Below are 25,237 nucleotides of genomic sequence, written 5' to 3'. Positions count from 1 at the left end.
AAATATGCATTAAGTAGCTTCTTCTTGTCAGTAAGAGATCGACTCGACAAGTAAGTGTAAGAATGATTCGTAATGAATTTTTACAGACAAATCAAGCAAGAACTGAATTAAACGTTTGAGCAGAAATACAATATGTTTTCCGATAAAGAACTGCGAAAAAATTTCACAACCTTACTGTCACGTGTGCTAATCAGAATCACATAGTAATTTACATATATAGCAGCCTTGAGATGTGAGATTAAATTGCCGTCGTGAATAATCGAGGAGAAAAATGATCGACGAGCAAAATGGTGAGGAAAACTCGAACCGGAATAACAATAATCGTGACGACGAATCGCTGACCGACAGAATCTCTTCGAGAAACTCTCAACCAGCGGTTTCAATCGGTGCATCAAAAAATTTGAATCCGGAAAGTCAGTACCAAAATCATGACATCGAAAACCATGAAATATCACTCTCTAATATCCATTATTCAACCCCAGAGAACACCGAGCTGAAAGATGTCAGGGATATTGTCCAGTCGATTACTAAGGCGGCTTTTCACGTCATAGACGATAATTTCGAACGATTAAACAACCGCAGCTCGAACACTCTTGGCATGCGAGTGAAAGACAGTTTAATACTGAAGGTACAACAGGCGAACAGAAAGGAGATACCATTTGACGGGATAAAAACGTCCCTCGTGTGTCGACTCGTCGTCAATGACGACCAGGCTTGCTTTTTGCCGTACATCGACGTCGAATCCCCCGCACCAAGTTCTGCCAGTGAAAATTTATCGACGAAGCAAAAAAAGTCCGTCAGCTTGGACGAGGATGTGCGGGTTTTTGACGGAGTTGAAAACGATTTTTTTGCGCCGGAGGAAGTCAGTTTGGTAACCGAAGTGGTAGAAATTGAAAACGATGGTACGGAGTCAAAAAATACCGTGCAAAACGTAGAAGAAAACAATGATTTTATATCCGAGAAAAACTTTAAGAGCTCTGAGAAAAACCGAAGCGATATCGGTGTTGAGAGTTCTCATCGAATCGAAGATGACGAATTTCGTAAGCGGGAGGAAATAAACTTGAGAAATGTCGACACTCAAGAAATTTTAATACCAAAAACAACCTCGAATAGTGATGAAAATCAATTCTCCCGAACTCGAGAAGAAACAAAATCCAAGAATTTAATTTTCCAAGATGATAAAACGAAAGATAAGGTCACGGAACGAGAAAACGTCGACGTCTCGCAGAGTTCGGCTCATCTTGAATTTTTTTCCTACCTTTTAGTGAATACACGCAACTCTCGCAGTGCAAGCGATCAGTCTGACGAAGGTCAAAGGGATTTGAGCAAAAACGGAAACGTGAAAATGAATAATCGATCGAAACCGTTGAATGGACACTGTGATGAATATCGAGCTGGGACGAATGAAGAATTGGAGTGCCTAAAACCGACTAACGAACAAAAACAAAAGGGTCTCTTCCGTAAATCACTGAAAGAAAATCAGCCTGGGAACGCAGAAGCTGCGAAAGATAGTTCGAACAGCTTGTCGGTAAAAAATTGTGATCGCTTAGAAAATCTGAAGACGATGAGTAATAAGTCGTCAGACGACATCGTCGAGAATTCAAACACGCTTCTTCTCTTGGATGAAAATGATTCCGAGCATGCGAGAGATGATGTTAAGAATGATAAAAGGAAGGAGATGCCTGTCCGATCTGAATCAAAATCGTCGAAACGTAGTCGTGATAAGTACGTCGCGGTGGAAAGCAGCGTCGATAATTTGTCAGCGTCACCGAGTGGTAGTGAGAGGAACGAGAAACGAATAGACAGCGTCGAATACTTGGATGAAAAATCATCGCTAACGAAACCCTCGGTCTTGAACGTCAATATCGAGATAAAGTTGAAAGAAGAGCAATCGACAATAGAGAATGTAGGAAGGAGTAAGCATAGAAAATTGGAGGTTTCAAATTCCTCGTCGAAGGATAATTTGAACGATAGCTGCAACAAAAGGCGAGAAGGCACGAATGATTTATACGAGCTGGACGTGGTGGAAAAGGTGTCTCGGAAAAGAAGTGCCACAGGCAAAGCAAGTCGTGAGAATACAAACATTAGCAGTGATATTGTTGTCATTCCGACTACAGATATCGGTAAAAATATGAACAATGACGAGAAGAAAATTAATCATTTACCGAAATTTGTGAAAGATTTCTTATCCACTAGTAAAAAGCGCACTAGGGATAAAAGTACGGTTGAGGAATCGCACGTGGTGGAAAATTCACAATCGGTTCAGTCGTTGGAAAATTTAAAATTACAGTCCTCGTCAATTCTTGCACTCGATACAGTGACAGCGGAGCTGGACCAATCTGGTGAAGAAAGAAATTTTGAAAACGGAACGACAAGTGCTAATCTCAGTGCTGAGAAACTTAGAAATGACGAAATTATACTTTCCTCCAAGACACCGTCGACTATTCAAAGTCCACGTGATGTTGAAGTAATAGAAAGGACGGAAAGAGTTGATCGATTGGGCATCAAGTTTTTCAAAAAAAGTTTAATCGCCGCCAATGTGAAAAACGAAAACGCTCTAAAGCTTCCAATTATTTTTCCCATGCAAAAATATGTGAATAGGAATAAAAATATCGTGAAAAACTTGGAATCGATTCAAATGATTAAATCTTATAATGAAGTAAACGCAATGCAAGTGGATCTGGAAGATGGGCAAGTCATAGAAAATGTGACCGAAAGTAACGATGATCATACTTCAAATAATTACAGTAACGATTCGCGATTGAAATCAAGTCACATGTTAGCTGAAGAGCGCGAGTCTAAAGTAAAAAAAAGCGTCTCTTTGCCAGGTGAATTTGCCAATCACTCACCTGGAATAGAGAAAGAAATAGAATATAAAGAAATTATGGAATTCTCTGCGAAAAAACCGTCTTTATTCTCAAGAATTATCAGGTCGAAGAAAAATACTGTCTCCAAAGAAAATAAAACTGAACAAAATGCAACAGCAGAGCAGGAGAACAGTGTAGTACCAAAAATTGGTAGTGAACTTCTGGTTGGCACGAAAAGTTCGAGTGTTCCAAGAACTAACTCTTTTAATGATTTAGAAGATGGTAAAAGAAATTCAACGCTAAACGTAAAGTTAGATGAAAATGTGACTCGAAAAATAGATAGTAAGGAAATGTCGAAGACCAAATCTATGAATAGAGCGTCTACACTGGGCAGTAATAAACCGAATACGGAGCTCACACTTGGGAAGAAAAAGAGTGGTCTGACAAACGATCAATCTTGGAAAAAAACTTCGGAGAAAGTTTCCCTAACAGGGAGTATATTATCAAAGAAATTGTCGAGAATGGACAGCAACGACGACAAGCAATCGGGAAACGATCCCTCTCTGAAAAAAACTTCGTCAAAAGTTTCCCTGCAGGAAGGTGGTAAATCATCGGCAACATTGTTGGAAACGGATGACAACAAGGTAATAAGTCTGAATCTAAATAAGCCTGTGGAAACTTTGCCAATATCTGGTAACGACAGTGAACTTCGAAATTCCCATTCAGTGGATACGGATGTTAATAAAATTGAGCAGAAATTGACCGAAGAATTAAAAATTAACGAAATGGGACTCGAAAGTTATTTGAAACGTATTCAAACTCAGGCATATCCCATTACCACTGAGGACATATTAAAACCAAACCTTCCTAGCACAGGACAATCGTCAATTGCCGCAGAAGCGTCACAGCAGCAGGAAACGAACAAAGAAATTGACGCGATGAACATCAAAGCGAATGATTCACGCTGGTCGCTGCGTAGTGAAAAATCTAAAACTGACGTAAAAGAAGGCGAGAAACTTCTCAGCGGTAATGAAACTGAGGCGAATGTCACAGATAATCACGTGGATGTTTCACGACAGAGTTCCAATGTGAGAGAACCTATGAAGCGAAAAAAATCCATGCTCAATGTGGTTTCAAAATCGTCTCCGACAGGTGGTGGTGTAATCGAAGATAAAGAAGAGCCAAAGGATGTTCCGGCCAATACCGAGGATACAAAGCCGAAGCTACTTTTCAAATTTAAAACTGGCAAATTTCAGAATAAAACAGAGGATAACTTAGCATCACTACAGTTATTTACAACTTCGGTAACGACAAACGACCAGACATCAGTCGGCCCTGACATTCAAGCATCTGTAGACGCCAAGGAACCGAGCAGTCTATCCAAAAGCTTGAAACGAAGTTTTCAATCTAAACGAAAATGCTCGAAAGCTTCTGCAAAAAGAAGCAAAGCAATGTTAAAAATTGATACAGAATCGCAGACAGATATGGACGTAGAATTCGCTTCGAAACATTCAATCGACTTCGAGAATGGAAATGATAACGAAAAATCGAGTAAATCTTTGCAGTCGCTCGCTTTGAAATCGAGTAACTTGTCACCACTGAGCAAAGAAAATCTTTTGATTAGCCAAGAATATATGGGTGAAAATATTTCATTGATAGATGGCGATGTACGGCACGATGAGAAATCAATAAACTCTAAAAATCTATTAGTGGATCCAATAATATCAACAGACGTCGAAAATATGTTTGAAGATACATTTGCTGTTGTGTCAAAAAGATCGGCTGATGTTATACCAAGAAATGTGATCGAATTATATTCAGTAGTGACGGACAGTGAAACTAACAATAAACGGAGTATTTCTTCGCCACGTGAGATAATTAATTCACATTCGATACTTGATGGTGGCAAAAATCTGCAGAGTGAAAGACGTGGATGCGATTTAGGAAGAAATGAAAAAAAGTCCGTTCCAAATCTTGAACTCGAAGTGAAATATTCAGAGGATTCAGAATCCTGCACGTTGGGTCGATCGGGAAATATAAACACTTTTTCCCCCAAAGTGAAAAAATCATTTTCAAGACTTCGTCAAATGATGCATCTCAGAACATCTAGCAAAGAGACGTTGAATAAATCAGAAAATGATTGTGAATTCCCAGAATCTAAAGATTCCGCGAATCGTCTCAAGAGTGAAGAAAAATTGACAAAGAGAAGCAAAGGATCAGTGAAGAAGGAATTAAAAAAGGAACATTGGAAAAACGAAGAAAATGAAACCAGCGACGAACACATCTTGGCGAAAGCACCGGAACCGATTGAATCGACCATTCGAAACACTTCAGCAGTTATTTTCAAGAGCCCAAACTTTGTGGCCGCAACGTATCTGGTTGAACCATCGATCCAGGATCAGCTACAAGGAGAAAGTTCAATTGGCGTTAAATTACAACCAAATTTAATTTCACCAAAAAATGTAAAGAGCGAAGAGCAGTCAGATAATTTGACAACAGAAAATAAAGAAAAGCACGGGCTGTTATTGAACGTGAAATCTATATTCAAATCGTCAAACAAATCACAGCCTCCAAAAGGTTTTGATTCCGGTAATAAAAATTCAAAAATCTTTAACAACGTTGAAAAATCCCTGCTTTCATTGAAGCCCAGTGGGCTGGAACCGGCAGCCTCTGAAATCGAAACTGATCATGAACAAAATGTTCATGTTTCGGAACAGAATGCTGTAGAAATTCCAACGATACAAAGCACCAAGTCCTTAGAAGACAATAGAAACCAAGCGAAAAACTCGAGACAGCCAGCCGGCCACAAGCTATTGGGTAACGAAAATAGTCCATTGGTGATTGAGAAAGTTAGTCAGAAGTCGTATCAAGCAACAATTTTCCCAAACGATTTCATGCAAAAACACACCAGTGACGTAACTGAAGACGCTGGAGTTTATAGGGCAGCGAAACATTCCGTGGAATCCATAAAATTACCAACAAGTAAAGAAGAACCCAAGAAGACGTCTAAGAAAAACTCGCTATTAAGATCGATATCAGCTAAGTCTGCTGCAAACAGTGTGGAATCTGTAGCAGAAAATGCGAACTCAGCCGTTGCCAATGACGATACCATGATTTTAAGAAAAAGCCTGAAATCCTTATTTAAGTCCCCAAGAAAATCGATACCGAAGAACGAGGATGACCAAGGGCCACCGAAAAGCGCGTCGATGAATAAGAACGACGTTAAAAATGACTCCGTAAAACAGGAAATTGAAAAGTCAAAATCGTTCCTAAACAAAACGCAAGAGAAGCAAAAACCGAACGATACAAATGCCATATTAATTCCCGAATCAAATACCGTTACCAAAAGAACCAAGGAGAAAAAATTGCTGCAAAATAGTAAAGATGTGAGGGCAAAACACGGGACGCTAGATAATGCTGTTGAAAATAATGAGGAAAAGATCGATGGAAACATAAAAAAATTCGCCAATTCGTTGTCTCGGATTTTTAGCAGTACTTCCAAAAAAAGAACCGATGCCAGTCTTTCTATAATTACGGGTAACTCGCAGATGATTCTGGAAGACCATTTTGAAGTTACGAAAATACCATTGTCATTGTCAAGCCATTCGAATGCGGAAGAAAATGACCGTCAAATCGGTAAGTCGGACGTAGCTGACGATGACAAAGAGGAGCTTGTGGCTGTAAAATCATTGGACTCTGTTCCTGGATCGGAAAAGCATAACGACTACAAACAACCATCAGTTGTTAACAAACGTTCCTACCAAATTCTGGAGCCCCAACACGCGACTGAACCATCATACGACGTAATTATCAGTACGGAAAAATTAGGCAGTCAATTTTTGCTAGCTGCTTCGACTGAGGTAAATCGAGTATCTTCCAATAGCAAGAGATTCGAAGTTGATGATTTAACGAAGAAATATTCGTTGAGGGACAACGAGGAGATGAGGAAGCCTTTGGAAAAGATCCACGTAATCAAAGGCACAATTGTCTCATATGCCCCGATGGTGGACAGTGCTAAATACATATCGAACGAACACGACGATACATGTAAGGAGGACGACAACGTAGAGGAACGTCCCAAGAGATCTTCGGGGAAAAGTTTTGCGACGATACGTAAACTCTTATCCAGAGCATCGGTGAAAAGCAGACAGGATCACGCGGAGATGGAAGATCATTGCGTCGGTAAAATTGATCATGAAGCCAAGCGGGATTCATTGGAGTGTCGAAAGACTGGTGCCGTAAAGTACCAAGAAGGTAGGGATTCTTTCGAAGCTTTGCCGAGTGACAAAGCCAAGCAGAAATCCAAGACTTTGATGCAAAAGGACGACAAGGCTGATACTAACGAGCGAAAGAGTCGACGACAAAGTAAGAAGCAGGTGTCGAAGTCTAAAGTGAAAAGTTGCGAACCAGAAGGTGTCAGCAATCCTGAAAGTCCCGTAACTCACAGCGAAGTGCTGATTGTCAATAACCTAGCGACAAGTCGAAGTGAATTAAGATGTAATCAGGAAACGGAAAGTTACGAATGCGGATCGAATGATGTTTTAATAATATCTGATCAGGCTAACATTACGGTGAACAATGTTGAAATTGTACAAGATCTGGCCGAGGTTGTGATATCACCTGTAAGGCAAACGGATTCGAACAGTACAGTTGAGACCGAGCAACAAGTAGGTCAACAATCGAGTCGCGTAAAAAAAAGTAGCCTGTTGTCCGTAGCGAAGAGCTACATCAGAAAGCGAATTGAAACTGGAAAAGAAGTAGAATCGAAGTCTTCAAAGCGACGGATGGATGAAAAGAACCAAGATGAGTTGAGGGTAGATTCATCGAGATTGGCAGTCGATGGTTCTAAGAAGACGTCGAAAGAAAACGGCGTTACTAAGACTGATAGCGTGTTCTCGAGAAGTGTGAAAAGATTGTTCAAAAAACGAAGCTCTCAAGCTGACTCCGTCGCCTCCAACATCAACGCTGAAACGAGTGTGGCTGATGGCCGTCAGATGACAAGTAGGAAAACGTCATTAACTGACGTCTTGAGAAATGAGAATATCGAAGACGCAGGCAGAAGTGTAACCGTAAAAAAGCACGACGATAAAAGTTTCGTAATCTACAACGGATCGACCGATGAAAAAAACTTTAGAAATCTCAACCCTACCGATGAGCTGGAAACGAGCAAGTCTGAATCTGCAGTGCTGTTAATTCGAAAGGTCGGAAAAAAGTCGATTGAAGCGCTGCCTAATACCCGGCCAAAATCTAGTAAACATTCGATGAAGGGCACGAAGAATAAGGACACCGAATTATCATCTGTGGTTACGAATTCCGAGACACGTTTTCTGACCAGCCTTCTGGATCAAAATACACCTGAGGCTGAAATTCAAGTCGATGCTTTAAACCAGTACCAATCTAAGGTGAGATTGACAATTGGTGATAGCAGAATAAATATAACAGTTCCAATGAGCACCGGTGATAGTATTGTTCTGCTAGAGATAATTATACCGTGGGGAGGGTTCCAATGGTTGACCACGTTTTCCGAAAAGCTCACTTTCACAGGCCACGCCGAATGACTTGAAATCAATACCGTTTGCAACCAGAAAATCCACCGTTGTTATGATGGCGACTCCTGTCCCACCGAGGAAAGAATCGCAAGTCGAAGATTCCAGTAGTTCGCAAGACGCAGGGTCGTCAAGGTAAAGAGAGCAGTCTAGTTTTATAGTAGAAATAATTCAGCGCAGTAATACCTACGAAGATATTCAGAGATAATATCGACCACGAATTCGGAATATTTATAGAAAACTTGAAATCCCGTCAGAATCGGCAGTCCTTCGTCGTTCAGACTGCCGGGGTGATTTAATTCTACAACATTTATCGTGACTGGTTAATCCAACGAATATAAATGCGATGAAAGATTTAACATAAAATAAACTTATTTGCTTTTCAGCTCACCAACTGTCTTCTACTATTTGCTCGGTCCGACATTGGATGAAGCTTTAATGGATGTAAGGATTGTCTTCCAAAACTTGATTGACAAAATAACAGGTCGTGGTAATTAACGAACGAATATATGATGCATTGCTAGTTCACGCTGTTACGAGTTAAGCTCTTACCGTTTTGACGACGCGAAGTACTCGGGTAAAAAAGTGCAAAAATTATCTGTCCTGATTTGGAGGCAATGAAAAATACTCAAATTTATTCAAACTAACTTTATTAGACTAACATTATTTACAACAGACAATGTTCAATCTGTTAGGCAAGACTACGCGCCGCTTATAAAGACTAAATGATATTGCTTTAAAAATCCCTAATTATCAATTCATCGATATAATACAATACAATATTTAATACATAACGTTACTATCTGTATGTGACATATTCGTCAGCATTGTATATGGCAGTCAGTAAAAATTCTCACATGCGAGACCATAATAAGAGAGTATGCATAATACACGGTTTAACCATGTCTCCATTCGTTATCTCGATCGCAATCTTACATTGTAATTGAAGCAAATTGACAGATTGAAAAAGAAAAAAACATCCTTACAAAAGCTAGTACCAAGTATACGTATCAGTAACATGACTTGATAATGTTAAAGCTGTAATACGCGCCGCTTCGACTGTAATTTGCTCAAAGTATCATAGATTTCAGCCTTGAAATCTCGTTAATCACAATATTTAATTCAGCAATTCAGTTTCACGCGCAATTTATACCGAAAGTGCAAACCCCTTGCACGCATCCATGCATACATATAGTTTTCTTGTCACCTATATGTACTGGAACTACTTTTCGTCAAGGTGAACCTGCTCCGTCAATCCCAGTTTTAAATTGCTTGTGAGCTGACTCGATCTCGATCCGTGTATACCGGTGCAGGTGTATACATATGTGCGACTGTATGTGTGTAATGTACCAGTGTTGATCGCGGAGAATTTTTCTCCTCCTTAATTCATTCCAGGTAAGACGATATCGATGTGAGAATCCACGCACACGTATAGACGACACTTGAATTTGATTTATGAGTATTTTGCACCTTTTTTAGCCCATTAACGATGCAGCCCGCGCGATATCCGTTAACCGTGCATCCTCGGTATGCGGTGAGATGAATTCCATACTATAATTATTTGTCAGTCTGAAACAAAGTTACGATTAACAGTCACGTTTGCTGTCCCAATATGCGAGACGTAACCACGTATCTCTACGCATTTGTATACCTATTCTCGTGAGATCCATCAGCCGATCATAAGTCTGACTTGACAAACTTCTTGTTCGAACACCTGCCCAAGTGCAGCAGCATGTGGTTTTTCAAATTCGTTGGTTTGCTGAATCCGCGATTACATATGTGGCACCTGAACGGCCAAAGTCCGTTGTGAACGTAAGTGTGACTTTTCAAATCACCCGGTGTTGGAAAGGACTTCGAGCACTGCGAACACTTGTGTGGCTTTTCCTGAAAAAAATTGCAAACTTTTCAGAACAACCGCGAAATTTCGTTTACGTGCCTGAAAACGCTCACCTACAATCGATTCTCAATTAAATTATTAAGTGTTATTTGCAGCGTCATCGGTAGGGTCATCGAGGTCAATGCAAAGGTTTGTTTACATCGTTTGTCAATCCGCTTCTAACTAACACCCAAGTATATTTCTACGCCGAATGAATATCGCTGTATACTCGTTAATCGGGCGAACGCATGCCGGAGTGTGTAAGCTGCAGAGGTTGAAATCTGAAAAGTATGGATAGCAACGAGCTGCGGCAGTAGAGCGGTAGTACAACACCACAGCACTAATACCGACTGAAATCGCCCAGGGCAACGTTCTCTGTCTCTCTAATTGGATTGCATTCCACGCGGGAGCAAGTAATGGACCAATTACAGTAGCTGATGGTAGGCCTACCTGCGTTGCTCCCAAGTACCATTACTTCCGAATATTAGAACGCTGGTAGGTATAATCCGCGATATATTTTCCATCCTTTTAAGTCGTGCAACGATATTTTTGTACCTGGTGAAAATTTTCTCCGAGGTATAAAGTCAATTTCGAGATGATCAATGGATAGCTTATACCGATTACAAATTATCGATAACTGATCGATACTTGTGTCAAATTTTAATGGTACAGAAATACGCTGCAAATACTCGCCCGGCATTGCGAATCGGGTTACAGAATACTCGACTTCGTAGTTGGAGCGAGGATTTGCAGAGCCAGCAAAATGATTTTACTCCGATATTCAAGGCAGGCTATCTCGACACGCTCAAAGCAATGCCGCTACTGGCGTCGGCGAACTGACCAGCGGCAGCCAAGACTGGTCAACGGAGATGAAGCCACTGAGATCTGTCGAAATTCTACAGGTCGTATCAAAATTTATTATCCACCTGCTTGCGCGGAGGATAGAATAAGTAGCTTTGCAATTTCTCGGGCTCGTTAACTCGTACAAGCCACTTGGATGTGTACGAGTCTACTATTCGATTTTGAATCTTCACTGTTTTTTGCCTAGCTGATGGCACTAACTTGAAGGGTTATCGGGAGAGGAGAAACCATCTTTACAGAACATAGAGTCGCTACTTTATACCTTTTTATTACGTTTTACCAGCTTCCGGAAACGGAATTACTAACCGAGAAACGACTAACACGGAACGCTGATTATGAGTATGGAAATCCAGGTTTTGCGATACGCGCAGCTTTCGTTTGCTTCGGATGATTGGACTTGGACAGTCTTCGCATCGTATTTAGTTCTGCGGGAAATAGCCTGTAGCGTACTTGCCAAGTTTGTTCCTTTGTGGAAAGAGAAAAACGATCCACCGTTTCAGTAAAACCCGTTCACAATTCTTGTTCAATCGGAAATTGAAACGCTTTCTTCGGGTTCATTAAAGTTTTAATTAAGCCTTGCTGGAAAGCAAAAGCTACAGTCTTGCGTGCTGCGGATGGAGGAGAGCCGATTGAGTGAATTCTTGCATTCACCTTTCAAGTCTGAACGAATCGTCGTCTGGTCGAATTCATTCTCACTGGGCATTATCATTCTCCTTCGGTTCTACAAAAACTACCAAAATCCGAACACCAGTCTCCTCGTCCTTAGAGGCATTTTTATCAGTTCGGAGAATAAAGCACGTGTATAAATATGTGCACGTGCTTTATTCAAGCTAGCTCTGCAGCTTAACTTAAAACATTCTGAACAGTTCTGTAGCACCATGGCAGTTAATTTTTTCTCAGTCCTGTAATAATTGCGGAACTTCTTGCTTTTGCAATTTGATGTTTCTCAAGAAATTTTTTGCTTCGTTAATATTTTACTACGGGACAATAATTACGTAAGTATAGCGAGACGCGTTATATACCTAGACGGAAAAGATTTAAAAATCTCAATTTTTTCGTATAAATAATTATATGCTAATGGCGGTTTAGTACGTTGTAAATAAGGGTGATTACACTGTAGACATGTTTTGCACGTACTCACCTTTATGTGAGTCATGCGATGATAGTAGAGATTCGAGGAAGCAGTAAATTTTTTTCCACACACAAGACATTGGTGCGGTTTTTCCCCGCTGTGTATTCGTTTGTGTGTATTTAAAGAGCTTGACGTTGAGAAGCCTTTGCTGCATACCATGCAGACGTGGGGTTTCTCGCCTTAAATAATATCTTTGTAATGCATTATTAGTGCATATTAAATGAAAAGGAAGATGACTGGAAGGAAAGTTTCAATTCTTAATAATACAGAGAAATCATTATCGATCATAAAATCATTCTCACCTGTGTGCGTTCTCATATGCCTCTTAAGTAGGGATGGCCGGTCGAAAGATTTTCCGCAAACTTCGCATGGCAATAAAACACGTTCGCCCCGTTTCATAGTCGTCAAGATGCTGCATTCCAAATGATCACCAACTATGGACAACGTGGACGTCGACGATTCGCCGGACGTCGATTCGTATTCATCGGCTTCGTAACAAGATGGAACTGACGATGACTGATGCGATAATAAGGCCATTGACAGATCGAGCGGTGACTCTAAAAGACAAATTAACAATCGTAGAAACTAAGCTCATCTATCAATAAATGCCGTGCAAGGTTGCCAAAAATTCGTCATCAACACAGAACGATAGGGAGAATTCATTCAAGTATTCTTCAATTTCCAGAGAAGGTTGCAGCGACGCAGATAAAAGGCATTTCTACTGAATTCGAACCGATTGATGACGGCTTTTGAGTTAAACACGGACTATGATCGTTGGTAAATGAAACTGTCGAGTAAACTGCACCTCCTTTGGCTCTGTTTCTGGAATTTTGACTCAATATTGAAGTGGATTTCAAAATGATTATATGAGGAGGCAATGGCAAGCAACGAATTGAAGGCAACCCGAATTTTGATGGCGAGGTAAATATGCAGCGGAATAAGTGGCGTCGACCCTTAAACGTAATTTGATTCGTGGAAAGAAAAACGTAAGATTAAATTATACGCGAAATACAGAATAGGCCTACAAATCTGAAATGCAAATATCGGTGGAATTTTTGTCGGTGCAGATCAAGGCGGCTACTTGTGATTCAAATGTGTAGCGCTCACAGCCACTGAAAGACAGTACAATGGGTGGCAACTGGACGGTCCTTAGCTGTTTACTCCACCCAGCTACCATCTTCAACCCAGTTCAGACTACTGACAACAGGCTCGGTATTTCTTACCAAGTTTAACTCGAATAGAACCTCCGAGACAATATACATAAGCACACATACACACGCATATATATGGAGAGAGAGAGAGAGAGAGAGAGAGAATACATATTCAATTCAGTTTATTATTTTTCAAAGGAGAACTTGTACTTCAGAAATTCTCAAAAACTTGGCGTACTCGGAAACCAAGAGCCACTCCCTTTCCGTCAGTGACTCGCTGTCCTAATGAAATTACCTCATTATTCCAAGTTTGTTTTCACTATTTTTACGGGACTAGATTTATAGGCACTGACTCCAGACCCGCTTAGATCGTTAATTTTTTTATGAGGTATTCTCTACAGTCGAATCAAGTGTTCCAGGAGCGCTGAACAGGCAAGGCCTGCAGCTCCATCCAAGAAAACTTAACTCCACCCAGAAAAAGCAGTGCTAGAGCTTCGCAAATTCATCCGTTCCGGGATCGAGTGGCTAGTGAGTTTATGTTTAATGTTTTACAGCCGCACTCAAACTCACGTTGCACGATACGCCCAAGGCAACACTTGCCAGCATTTTTACATAACGATTTCTGCACTGCGCTACTTTACTTCATACCGAACATGAACTTGATAATTAAATAGTTTCATCATGAGTAAAATTATATATGCGAACAGGCTACTTACCGTCCAAAATTGAATCGATCGTGTACCTGTAGATCGCAGTACGTGTCCACTGAGCGTGTGATATAAAAACCAAATCGTGATCATCCACAGGTACGAAACAGGCTGCCAATTCCGTGTCCGGCTGAACGTCTTTGATCACCTCAAATATCGGTTCTCCTACGATCCGAAATGTTATCGTTTCGACTTTTGTTATTTAAAAAACTCACTTGCCTGTTCTTGCACTTACAATTGTACATCCATCCACTTATCATCGGGTCGAATATATTAGCGAGGAAATGAATATACAGACGGTTTTTATAACATGAATCCTGTTTGCTCGAGGAACTCCCGTTTAACTTACCCTTGACTTTTGTGCCGATAAGATTCACCTGTTCGTTGTAAGTCTGTACAATGTGCAGAAACCTTATCCAATTACACTGACGGTAGTTCAGATTATAATTCGAAAATGACACCTCGTCGTAGCAGCCGTACTCGCGCCGTATCTAAAACGTAAGAGTATGGCAGTAGATGATAAATAATTTCTCTCAATCTTCTAAAATCTCGAATGTTCTATGAATAAATTGATTTAGAAAGGTGAGGAAGTGCTCAGATCACTTTGATCGGTGACCAGGAAGTGAAAAAAAAATATAACTTCCAGCTTTTCTGAAATGCTGATCAGCTGACCGAAATTGTGCGATTCTTCAACAATACTTGCAACTGATTTTACTAACTGAAAGCATGTTGTTACGCATAATGTATAGGAACATAACTTTTGAAAATAAGGTAATAACTGTTATTTACCTCAGGTCTACCTAGCCATATATTGCAGTTCTCGATATAACTGAAATATAATACCTTTCTCTTCAGTCGCGAGCTCTCGATGCTACTGGCTAAAGTATAGATATGTATAATGTTCGTTGTTCCTTTCAGAAAAGGCAATAACAAAAGGAAAGACTCTATCAGGTCGTTCGTAGCACGTATGCGTGATATTCGCGCTCGTACGAATCATGGCGAAGGCGTGCTCGTAAATCGCGTTAAAATACGTTACAGACATGCACTCGATCGTAATAAAACGTAATGACGTTTGAAACATTTGCAAGAAAGAATATAATTTAACGAAGTGAGTATAAATTCAATCCACCGAGAAGCACCAATTGAGCGATAGGTAAGCATATGCATTTGTCCGTGCATTGGACTAAACAGTTTTTCCTATAGTATCAATTAAAAATCTATCTCTTCGCATCTGATAAGATGAAATATGTATAATGAAACGTGCAGGTGGGTCATGTATTTGAGACATTTTTTGCTTGATTGGCTTGTTTCCTCCACAATTGATTTATCACTTTTAAAGCTCCATCTCAAAACTATACCAACCCATTAATCACTCGAGATCAACCTGTGTATTTCAGTAGTTATTGATTGATCAGATGGTTCTAGATCAGACTTAAATAAAAACGTGTTTCTGGCTGCCAATTATCATGCGACCGGAAACGATGTTCACACTACGTTATTCTCTCGATGTAACTATAATTGATCGGATGTACACTGTAGAGCAGTACTGGTAGAACAATATGGATAATTGGTGTTGCCTTTGAAGTTGAGACTTCAAACAGAGTGAAATTTATACATTTTAATACTAGTATCCACGTCGAGTCGTCGTTATGATATCATAATGTCATGTGTAATGAAGAAAATACATCGTACTTACATCGTTGTCATCGAGAAGGGAGTAAAGATCAATTTTATCGAATCTGATTGATCCTTGAAACGGGTATATAAGTGTTCCTGAAGGTATAAATACGTTGGACCACACCGAGATCCGCATCTCGGAGAAGGGTGCATTTTTGAATAGCTTGTTCGACGGACCGGCAGTAAGAACCAATGAGAACTCTTTTGGAATCAAAACACAAGTTTCCATAACAAGTTGTGATTAATAAAATACGGCTGTGTGATTACACGCGCGTGTAACAGTGATTAGCGGTGAATCGAGAGAGGGGATAAATCCCGGCAAAATTTCAAAGTTTCATCCACTATAAACACCATCAAACGAAATATCCCTTTCGGAGGGAAAGAATTACTTGGAACGCAATAGGCGGAAAAGGTTCGTAAGTTTGTCGCGCTGTTCTGCCGCTTGATGAAAAATCAAACTATAACGCAGCAATGTTTATTCCTGAACATAGACGGGTACAACTTATTTCCAATAATTGTGCAAGGTGCAAGCAAGGTCTTCGCTCACTGGACGAGATTAACCGACTGATCTTGACCTTGCGACGGGTTAGCAGCATTTGCTACCGAATGGATCCCCCCACTCGCTTACTCGGCATCGTCCTGACTCCAAGCAGTCACAAGGAAGCCGTCTTCCACTGCTAAGAGAACCCACGTGGGCGACTCGGCACCTGTCGCTCCCCTGGCCTCATGCTCTTGCCTTCATGCCTGCCATGCACGCACCATCCTCCGGTCAATTCTTGTACGCTCGCATTGATTTAGTCCCGACCAACCAGCGTCATTTTTACCTTTCCCTGCGGTGCGCCATGCGTGCACATCGGGTATACGTGTGCCAAGTGTATGGCATCGCCATCCGGGTCTGCAGGTTGCACATGGTTATATAAATACTGTAGAAAAAGCAAGCACTCGACGACTTCGGCGAGTTCTTTGCTACTACATGCATCTGCGTGTAATAAGTTATATGTGCCAGCTATTACACGCGATAGACTTGTAATTAGCTGTGCGAGGACTTTTTTAGACTGAAAATTCGGAACGAGACCTACGCGAGGCGATCGAATCAATGATCTCGTTCTTCAATCTACTCGTTCGCCGAAGGGTTTTTAGCCGAGGTCTGTTCTCTTCTGGAAATGAATGAGTCTGATCGGGAGGACTTCTCCATTGAAAACTAGTTTTGCACGCCGTCCTTCTGGTATGAAGGTTCAACACGGCATTATGGATTACCGCAGGATTGAAAGAAGCGTACCACAGTGGATGTTATAAGGTATCCTTGGTAGTGCGTAAAGGTGCGTCGAACCGAGAATTGACTCGGCTTCTTACGGATGCCTAGGCGTGACTATTTTTCCTTTTTTCAAAAATAAACAAACGGAGCACGGCCGTATCGAATTCTATTTTTGCTGCTGCGTGATCGGAAATCGCTCATATAATTACAACTGCAGTTATAAATAACTTATAGACACGCAGTAGAGGCGGCACACCGTAGATTATCGCCATGCGAAGTTGATGCCGAGGGCAGAGAATCTTTCTCCTGCAAATCGTTTTCATGCACTTTTCTCCACCCTTGAACCCTCTTATTTCACCGTTTTTTATCGTCGATTAGATTTTCACTTCCTGAGTCGTTGAACGATTCTTCACTGTCAATTAGCTTTTCTGTCTGTGGCGCTTTGTACTTGAGGCTTTCACGAAACCTGCGTGTTAAAATAAAGTTGAATTTCGACCGTTTGTAAACAGTTATACACTCCAATTCTTCGGAAAACGTATTAAAATACCTTAAATACGTAATCGTTGAAGCAATTATCACCGCAATTATTAAAAATGTCAATAGAAATGCTGAGAATGCAACGAAACTTTCGTTCGGCATCCAACCGAATATCGGGCGTGTTAGCTTATCGTCCATCAAGTGAGTGCGCCAATTAGGAGGACCCAATACTGTAAAAATGTTTCATTACAAGCAAATTAAATGTCTCTCAATTAATGTTGATCGAATCTCTGCTTATGGCTTGAAACTAAAACTACGTTACCATATAGAGATTGATAATAAGATTCATACCTACCATATAAAATTCGGTTGCAGTTTATAAGCTTATAAGATACCTGCCTCGAACTTTTATCGCGTTGGTAGTCCACTTGAAATTCAAGTCCTTTTGTTCAACTTCGCATCTCCATTCTCCATGATGGGACTTGTTAAGTTTTCGAACACGATCTGCATTTACCTGATAAATAAATCAACGAACCCAACAAAATCGGTTCGTATAAATTACAAGTATGTGACGTAATTACGTGATGCCAACCGGCCCTTTAAGTTTCGAAGTAATACAATACCTATCCATTAACAACCCGCCAAGCTTGACGCAAATTTTTACTCACCGCAACAGGGGTCGATACTCCATAATCTTTGAACACTTGGCCATTCAACTTCCATGATATTTTGAGATCCGAATATACGTATCCAAGTACAACACAGTGGCAAGTCATAGAAAAGGATAGAGTTTCTCGAGTTACAAGTTCATTCGTGACGGGAATAACCGCTAGCGTGATGATTTTAAAAATAAGGCGAGTGTCATCCACTCGGTGCAAAGTTTGCGTGTATACACCCGAGTCATTTACAACTGTGTAAGATATAGCTGAAAAATCAAAAATTCACGATTCAAATGCTCAAAACATGTGTGAAAAATTTGGTAGAAGGACTCGATACTCTATGTCACTCACATACTGCAGTATCTTCAAGTTTGATTCTGTCCTCTTCTTCTTCCAGAAAAATTCCATTGCGAGACCAATTGATGTCAGACTTTGGTGTTTCATTTCTCAATGCTGAAACAATATCAGGATCGGCTAAAAACTTCACACGATCTCCTTCCTTCACGATCAATGACGTGTGCTGAGTTCTAATTTTTCTCTTTATCAATTCGAGGGTGACTATAAAATGTAACTTAATATATATGTTGATACAGCATATTACACGATAATAACGATACAGTCTGGTGATCAAAGTTATTCTACCCTCTGTTACGTCGTCACATTTGTTCATGTTGCACCGGCCACTTGACGTACTCGGTCCCAAACATGGCTGACCCCTTATGTTCGGTTCAGGGTTGTTGCAGACCCGTTTCCTTACGCCTATTCCACCATTGCAAGTAGCGCTGCACCTCCAAGGGCCCCATTCTGACCATCCACCATCCACCGGAGAACCATCTATGTCTGAAATGGTAGAGATGAGAATGACATGACCAGCAAAGACTTGGCCGTAGCCTCAAAAGAGCATTTCTGTGGTAGATTCTTAAAATCATGGCTATAAAATGATTAATGAACGTGCCTGTCGGCATGCAATTTGCGGCCCATGTAACTGACCCACCTTTGTCGACAGCAAGAGAAAAGAAGTAGAACAGCAAAGGTAAGTTATGATCGTAATGGAATACCTCGGTACCGTTACGCAAAACCTTGATGGTATAGTCGTAAAACCTTGAAAAACAATTCGTCTTTTAAGTAGACAAAAATTTTGAATACAAAATCCTCGAAATCGTGATTGGGTAAATTCAATTTATCAAACATCTATTTCGTATTGATCATATCATATCAAAGACAGTTAGTATCTCCGGCCCGTGCTTACTGTATCGTCAAATTGGTCCAAGTATTGAAATTAAACAATTGTCCCTTTGCATTTTGCTTGTGAAGTATGTGAACAGCGGGAAGCTTATTTTTCATAAAAAACACCCAATGTCCCTTTTCACCTATAGTCAATGCGTAGTACCTGTAAACGAACGGTATGATCTTAGTTACCAGAAGACTGGCAGGAAAAATTAAAACGCTTACACAGGCATGGTAGGCAGCATCAGCAAAGGGAGCAGTATAACTCCTTGTCCACGAACCATTAGTACCAGTCTGTGAGGGCTTGGCGTTTCTTCCGTCTCCCAAATAGAAATTGGTAGTATTCTTGTGAATCGATCCGTGGTCGTCTCTTCTATGTGACATTCTATATATGGTGGTTCTGCTTTTAAATATCAATGTTCTGAAGATTTAAATCGAAGGCTCATTGCCTGATGCCAAAGTATAGTATAACAGTAAGGAAACTGTTGCAAAAAACGTTAATGTCACACTTCAACATATATACTTGTGTTACACTTGAAGGCAACTCCGATAGTATTGCCTATTTCACTACTGTAGTAATAATACACGGGTAAGAAAGCTTTGGCAGGCTCCGGGTCTTCCCATTCGAACAACGGATACGGGGCACCTTCATAGTAGAGTTTTATTCCACCACGTTCCATACGAATTACGAACCCAGTCCACTTTCCAAGGTATAGGAGATGAGGTAAGGTTTTTTCCTTCACCAATTTCATTGCTAGATGTAGTTAAATGTACGAATAATTTATTATATAATAGAGGTATAATTCAAGGCAATATTAAACAACCTTGAGTATAAACATGTACAATAATTCGTAATCACTCGGGTGGCTTACCCTTCCCTTCGGTTTCGTAGTATAAAAGTACTTTCTCATTTTTCATGGCACCAACTTTCAGAATGAGACGGGACTTCACATCGTCTTCACCTAATATCGCAAAAGTTATTGAATCTGGATGATCGGGTTCCCATTCTTTGAGAGAGAATTGAAGTCCCTCCGAACGATAATCCGGTAAGACGTACAGACGTCTACCACTACCGTGACCTCTCACGAGGAAAATGCATTCTTCTGCAATCAGATTAAAAATTTTTAAACCAAATGAGACATTAATTTATGTAGTAAAAAAAATCAGTCAGTAGATCTAACGAAGAGTTATAAGTATACCAGGCTGCTCACAATCTCTGACGTTACAGAGATCTTGTGGTACTTCCGGATCCGTTGTGTAGCACCATGCGCCAGCTATATTACGCGAAGGATTTCGACAGAAATTACTTGCACTTTTAACATTTTGCTCAGGATATAGCGTGTCGTTTAGGTAAAGTGGATCAACTGGATGAATCGGTTTCTTATGATCATGTGGCTTGGATGGTTTCTCCGTGCTGCCAGTTTTTGGCTGTGGGCTTGCAGTTGTGTGAGAAAATTCATCTACCTCAGGTTTTTCGGAAGTGGCACCGATTGGTGGTAGAGTAGTAGCTAAACTAGAATAAACGGTTAGAAAATCAGGCGATCCAGGCAATTCTGAAGTAAATTTCGATGTTTCACCGTACGGTGAATTTGGCGATATCGAATTATAACTCTCGGAAGTCGTGCTTGGAATGTCTTCCTGTGGAACGGTCTCTCGGACCATATTGAAAAATTCATCTTTTTCGTTCAATTCGGTGGTTATTTCCTCAATTTCTTGATATGGATTGAATATCGGATGTAGATTGGCCTTTTTCGAAGTGTCTTGCTCTTGAAGCAACCTTCGATTTAAGCTGACCAAATTATACCTGGCTAATACCTGCCGAGTGCTTAAATTGGACCGAAGCCAATCACCATCTCCAACTGATTCCAGAGTACCACGTGTATCTAAATTTATGGGGTGTCTGTGAGGTCTAATAAGTTGGTCCACTTCCGACTGTTTATAACTTCGGGCAGCTCGTCGCGATGTGTGTCCAAAGTCAAAATCTTTGGGCCATCCATACCGAAGACCAATTTTATCCCAAGGTTCGCTTGGCGTATCGAGTAAATTATCCTTCAACGCATTCTCTCTCTTGAATTTCAGACTAGTCAGTGCTTTGACCATCAGTGATTTGAAGCTGGGTGTTTTTTCAGTGGTAACATTTGTCTGGTTGTATCCTGTCCACCACGGAGCGCACGTACGACCGGAACGTGTTACCGACATAGTTCCTATGTAGTCATTGGCTGTACCAGCCATTCGACATTCTGGAAATTATCCTTGTTATGATAAAGTTTCTAGATTGTTGTTTTTTTTTTTTTTTTCAACAAAACTCACCAGAAGATCTACATTTTCTGATGGAGCAGTACTGTTTTTCGACGGAAGAGCTTTTCAAATCCTGTAATGTATAACAATAAGGGCCTTCAGGGTCGTTTGTGGGATTCCTGCACTTATTTAGTGCTTTCAGTGCAGATCCGTCGATAAAATGGTCATCTACTCGATCTTCTTTAGGAATCTATCCAATGGGGAGAATTTTAAATGATGGATATTTTGCATACAAAAGTCAGTCTTTTTCTATATTCTATAAATGGACGAGCAAATAATTACGAGAAAAAGAATTGCAGAAGAAGGCGAACCTTGTCAAATATCCATGGAACGCATGGAACTTCGCCTTCAGCCATCCACTGTGTACCTTCATATCTTGAATCTGCTGAATTCGAAATGCAATTTGGAAACCACGGAGCTTCGACCGCATTCTCTTCTGCCAATAATACGAATCATTAGAACTCTATCTTATTATATCTACTGAGTTTTAATAATAATTCCTTTATTCAGTTCAATATGTGCACTCATGCAAACATGAACATCTTAGGATGCAAATAAACGTTCACGAAATTACCTGTTGGAGTACAAAACAGTGTCCAATGTGCTATGGTATTCTCACTTCCAATACTGAACCACCTTACAGTCTGAATGGCATCGTCTCGAATCGAGAAAACTTTTTCTCTACCATAATCCCGATGCCAAAACATTTGTATTGCCATACCAAAAATGCTAAAATTATATCAAGCACGTGAAACGATCGAAACGAAAAATTCATTACCCTGTTAGTCGAACCTAATTGTGAATTCATGCCAGGCCCAAAAATTGAGGATTTGTTTAGTTTCAATGTCCAGTAAAATTTTTTTTGTAGAAGTTTCCATCTCTTGATACAGAAGAAGAGTAGAACCAGACTGGCCCAAAATTATCTGAAATTTGTAACAAGTGAATCTGTTGAAATCGATTTCTTTTCTGATTTTCTGACTGATACGATTCTCAAAGAACAAGATATGCGTACCAAATAACGTGGGAAAGGAACAGCGGGAGTCTGCGTCAGTTGTATCATTGCCCCGTGACTAGCTCTGATGTGAAATTGTAGATCATGACTGCTGTTACTTTGTAACAGGGGCCAAATTCTCAGGAATTCAAGTCCAAAAGTAGTATGAACTTCACATGCTAAAAGTCGAGGCCTTACAGAGTGCCAGAAGTAACAGAGAGTACAATACCGCTATTTAAACGAAATTCAGTAAAAATGTTCAGTTTACTTGCTTCGCAGAATTGCATACTCCATAAAATTCCCGTGCCCATTATGCCATACTGGAAAAAACTTTCCGGATACATGCTCGATATCGTGTTCTTCTGCTTAAATTCGTCTAAAAAAATAGGCTTCGATGAACCAGAACGCCCAACAGAGATAAAACCGCCACCCCAAGTAACCCAGAGAGCTGTCCATTTGGTGCCAATGAGAATATTCGGAGTCTCTTCAAAATCCGTCTCCTCCTGCAAACAAGCTTTCGCTTATTTCTTGTTGGACTGAAACGTACAGGGTTTATTAGACAGAAACGAACGTCAGTGCGTGGATATTCTTGCCCACTTCCAGAATTTGATATCAGAATTTCAACACCTGTTCCCCATTTCTGTGCAATCATTTCAGCTGAAGACGGTACTTGTAGATTAGACAATAGTAATCTTGCCTGGCCCTAAATTTAATCATTTTTTTCAAGCATGTTATTCACCTTAGTCTCCAAAACACATCTACAGCTAAATTTGTTGTGGTATGAACTTAAATAAAAATTTCACAACGTACTATTTGCTCATCACCGGGATTCCAAAGCTTGACCCAGAACGTTATGTTGCCAATAGTGCTGTTCAAGCTTGTCAGAATTGAGTATGTCGAAGCATTTTTAGTATAAACCAGACAATCTGTATGAATGAAAATTATCATGATGCATAATGTGTGAGGTTAAGCATCAGTCATTCAATGACAAGAATTCATCAAAGAAAATAAATCTTACTGAAGCTTCGTCAATAAAATTTTTGTTAGTATACCTTTGTCATCGCAGAATGGAACGCTGCAGTATTCTTTCTCTACAATGTCATAATTTTCTGAATCAACGTAACACCACGGACCACCTGCGCTGCTATCCGGATTTCTACAGAAGTTTTTGGCCTTGTTTCGGGACAGATCTGAGAAGTAGTTACTGGGGAATTTTTCTGTCTGAGGAAATGATAAAATCGATTATGAAATGGTGATGAGGCCCACAGATACTTTCGAAAATGTAAGGACCGTCAAAATTTTACCTTATTAACGGCCAATTTCAAACGCTTGTCCCAAGAATTACATTTTCTACCAGACGAAGACGTTTCTCGAGTTCCACCATACTCGGAACCTGTTCCTGATATTCTACATTCTAAAAATATGATTGAAAGAAATTAATACAGCATCAATTGAACTGAAGCAACAAATTGAATGCTACACCTTGGTATGGTGCTCAGATGTAACGATATTGGATGAACGCCTAAATGTTCACCTCCAAAATTACACAGAGGCACTTCGCATTCGTCGTCAATCAGATTTGGGTCCATTGTATAACACCAAGGACCTCGAGGATCTTTGGTCGGATTTCTACAATAGTTTCTAACAAGTCGTAAAGATCTTTCAGGAAAGACTTTATCAGTAATGGATTCGCTGACCTGCGGTGATTAAAATAATGTCGTGAAAAATGTACCGTGTAACTTAATCATCAACGACAAGTGTTGGCCGATACGTTCAAAATTTATGGATCAGATATAGCCAAGCTACTCGTGTTATGTTATCACAGCATGAACAAATAACAAAAAGTCGTGAGGGTACAGTAAGAGTGAACCTGATGAAGAGGTTTCTCCGAATACCACATCTGACATCGAATTCCACCAGCAGTTGTCGTGATCGAACCCATGTAATCGGTACCCAATTGCGTGAGCTTGCATCTGGACAAATCGGTACGAGTCGCGTTTCGTTCCGCTGCAGAGAAGAAAACATATAGCTAATAAGTGGATTCAAAATGTTCAAAGAGTTGCACTTGTGAAGGTTAATAAGTTCCCTGGATCGAATTATTTACATTTTGAAGCGCTTGAATGAGTTATACAAGTCTGTAATTCCAGTAATAATAGCGTGAAAGTAAAGGAACAAATCATTCCTAAACAATTAATTAAATACTGTGAATATAATGCAGTTTATTTGAAGAAAATGGTTCAATATACACAATTTTCGTTTTATCAAAACAACTACTGTTCAAACAATCGAAACGCATTATTCATATATTTTTATATATCTCAGTGATTTTTACGGTCGAACCCTGCGTGAATACGTCTTTTGACAGGTATTTGTATTCGTCGTAACGTCTTGTGAAAAAGAATACAGCTTTTCAAAACGTAAGCATAACCCCAGCGTAATTCCTCGTCGAGATATGAATCATCGGCATGAATGGGATCCAAAAGTTGAATCTGAAATCCCAAACTAGCCTGCGTGTCCGTGTCTCGTCATGATTTGTAAATTATCCGCCGCAGCGTCGACATATTGAATCGAAA

General features: G+C 40.2%; 3 protein-coding genes across 3 annotated transcripts; 1 reads left to right on the top strand and 2 right to left on the bottom strand.

The window, feature by feature from the left end:
- Positions 1 to 271: 271 nt before the first annotated feature.
- LOC124299650 (microtubule-associated protein futsch-like) lies at positions 272 to 8,851 on the top strand. The gene is made up of 4 exons (XM_046752918.1): positions 272 to 2,508; positions 2,602 to 8,209; positions 8,352 to 8,488; positions 8,740 to 8,851. The coding sequence occupies exons 1-4, from the start codon at positions 272 to 274 to the stop codon at positions 8,849 to 8,851; spliced, it is 8,094 nt and encodes a 2,697-aa protein (XP_046608874.1).
- A 135-nt stretch (positions 8,852 to 8,986) lies between these two features.
- LOC124300356 (oocyte zinc finger protein XlCOF8.4-like) lies at positions 8,987 to 16,617 on the bottom strand. The gene is made up of 7 exons (XM_046754337.1): positions 15,777 to 16,617; positions 14,430 to 14,571; positions 14,090 to 14,245; positions 12,525 to 12,779; positions 12,232 to 12,401; positions 10,005 to 10,237; positions 8,987 to 9,922 (listed from the first exon to the last, which is right to left on the bottom strand). Exons 1-6 carry the CDS (start codon positions 15,984 to 15,986, stop codon positions 10,031 to 10,033), a joined length of 1,140 nt encoding a protein of 379 aa, XP_046610293.1. The 5' UTR covers positions 15,987 to 16,617; the 3' UTR covers positions 8,987 to 9,922; positions 10,005 to 10,030.
- Positions 16,618 to 17,253: 636 nt separating this feature from the next.
- LOC124299649 (uncharacterized) lies at positions 17,254 to 25,193 on the bottom strand. Its single transcript, XM_046752916.1, has 25 exons — positions 25,172 to 25,193; positions 24,488 to 24,671; positions 24,199 to 24,356; positions 23,969 to 24,078; positions 23,717 to 23,885; positions 23,475 to 23,590; positions 23,236 to 23,367; positions 22,933 to 23,167; positions 22,686 to 22,843; positions 22,466 to 22,596; positions 22,248 to 22,402; positions 21,985 to 22,109; positions 21,686 to 21,863; positions 20,575 to 21,615; positions 20,248 to 20,478; positions 19,885 to 20,129; positions 19,601 to 19,743; positions 19,398 to 19,538; positions 19,143 to 19,249; positions 18,791 to 19,039; positions 18,500 to 18,706; positions 18,158 to 18,414; positions 17,889 to 18,003; positions 17,560 to 17,719; positions 17,254 to 17,478 (listed from the first exon to the last, which is right to left on the bottom strand). Exons 1-25 carry the CDS (start codon positions 25,191 to 25,193, stop codon positions 17,367 to 17,369), a joined length of 4,881 nt encoding a protein of 1,626 aa, XP_046608872.1. The 3' UTR covers positions 17,254 to 17,366.
- Between the last annotated feature and the right edge of the window lie 44 nt (positions 25,194 to 25,237).

The sequence above is a fragment of the Neodiprion virginianus genome, chromosome 3, assembly GCF_021901495.1.
Source record: "Neodiprion virginianus isolate iyNeoVirg1 chromosome 3, iyNeoVirg1.1, whole genome shotgun sequence".
NCBI classification, from domain to species: domain Eukaryota; kingdom Metazoa; phylum Arthropoda; class Insecta; order Hymenoptera; family Diprionidae; genus Neodiprion; species Neodiprion virginianus.
The sequence above is the reverse complement of the archived record's forward strand: the minus strand, read 5'-3'. Positions and strand labels throughout refer to the sequence as shown.

Coding starts and splice junctions, on each gene's coding strand:
- LOC124299650 (XM_046752918.1), top strand. CDS start 272: ATGATCGACGAGCAAAATGGTGAGGAAAACTCGAACCGGAATAACAAT. Junction 8,210..8,351: donor TAAACCAGTACCAATCTAAG/GTGAGATTGACA, acceptor TCACTTTCACAG/GCCACGCCGAATGACTTGAA. Junction 8,489..8,739: donor CAAGACGCAGGGTCGTCAAG/GTAAAGAGAGCA, acceptor TTTGCTTTTCAG/CTCACCAACTGTCTTCTACT.
- LOC124300356 (XM_046754337.1), bottom strand. CDS start 15,986: ATGGAAACTTGTGTTTTGATTCCAAAAGAGTTCTCATTGGTTCTTACT. Junction 12,780..14,089: donor GATCGATTCAATTTTGGACG/GTAAGTAGCCTG, acceptor TTTGTCTTTTAG/AGTCACCGCTCGATCTGTCA. Junction 12,402..12,524: donor GCATATGAGAACGCACACAG/GTGAGAATGATT, acceptor ATATTATTTAAG/GCGAGAAACCCCACGTCTGC.
- LOC124299649 (XM_046752916.1), bottom strand. CDS start 25,193: ATGACGAGACACGGACACGCAG. Junction 17,720..17,888: donor CAACGCGATAAAAGTTCGAG/GCAGGTATCTTA, acceptor ACATTTTTACAG/TATTGGGTCCTCCTAATTGG. Junction 17,479..17,559: donor TCAACGATTACGTATTTAAG/GTATTTTAATAC, acceptor TTTAACACGCAG/GTTTCGTGAAAGCCTCAAGT.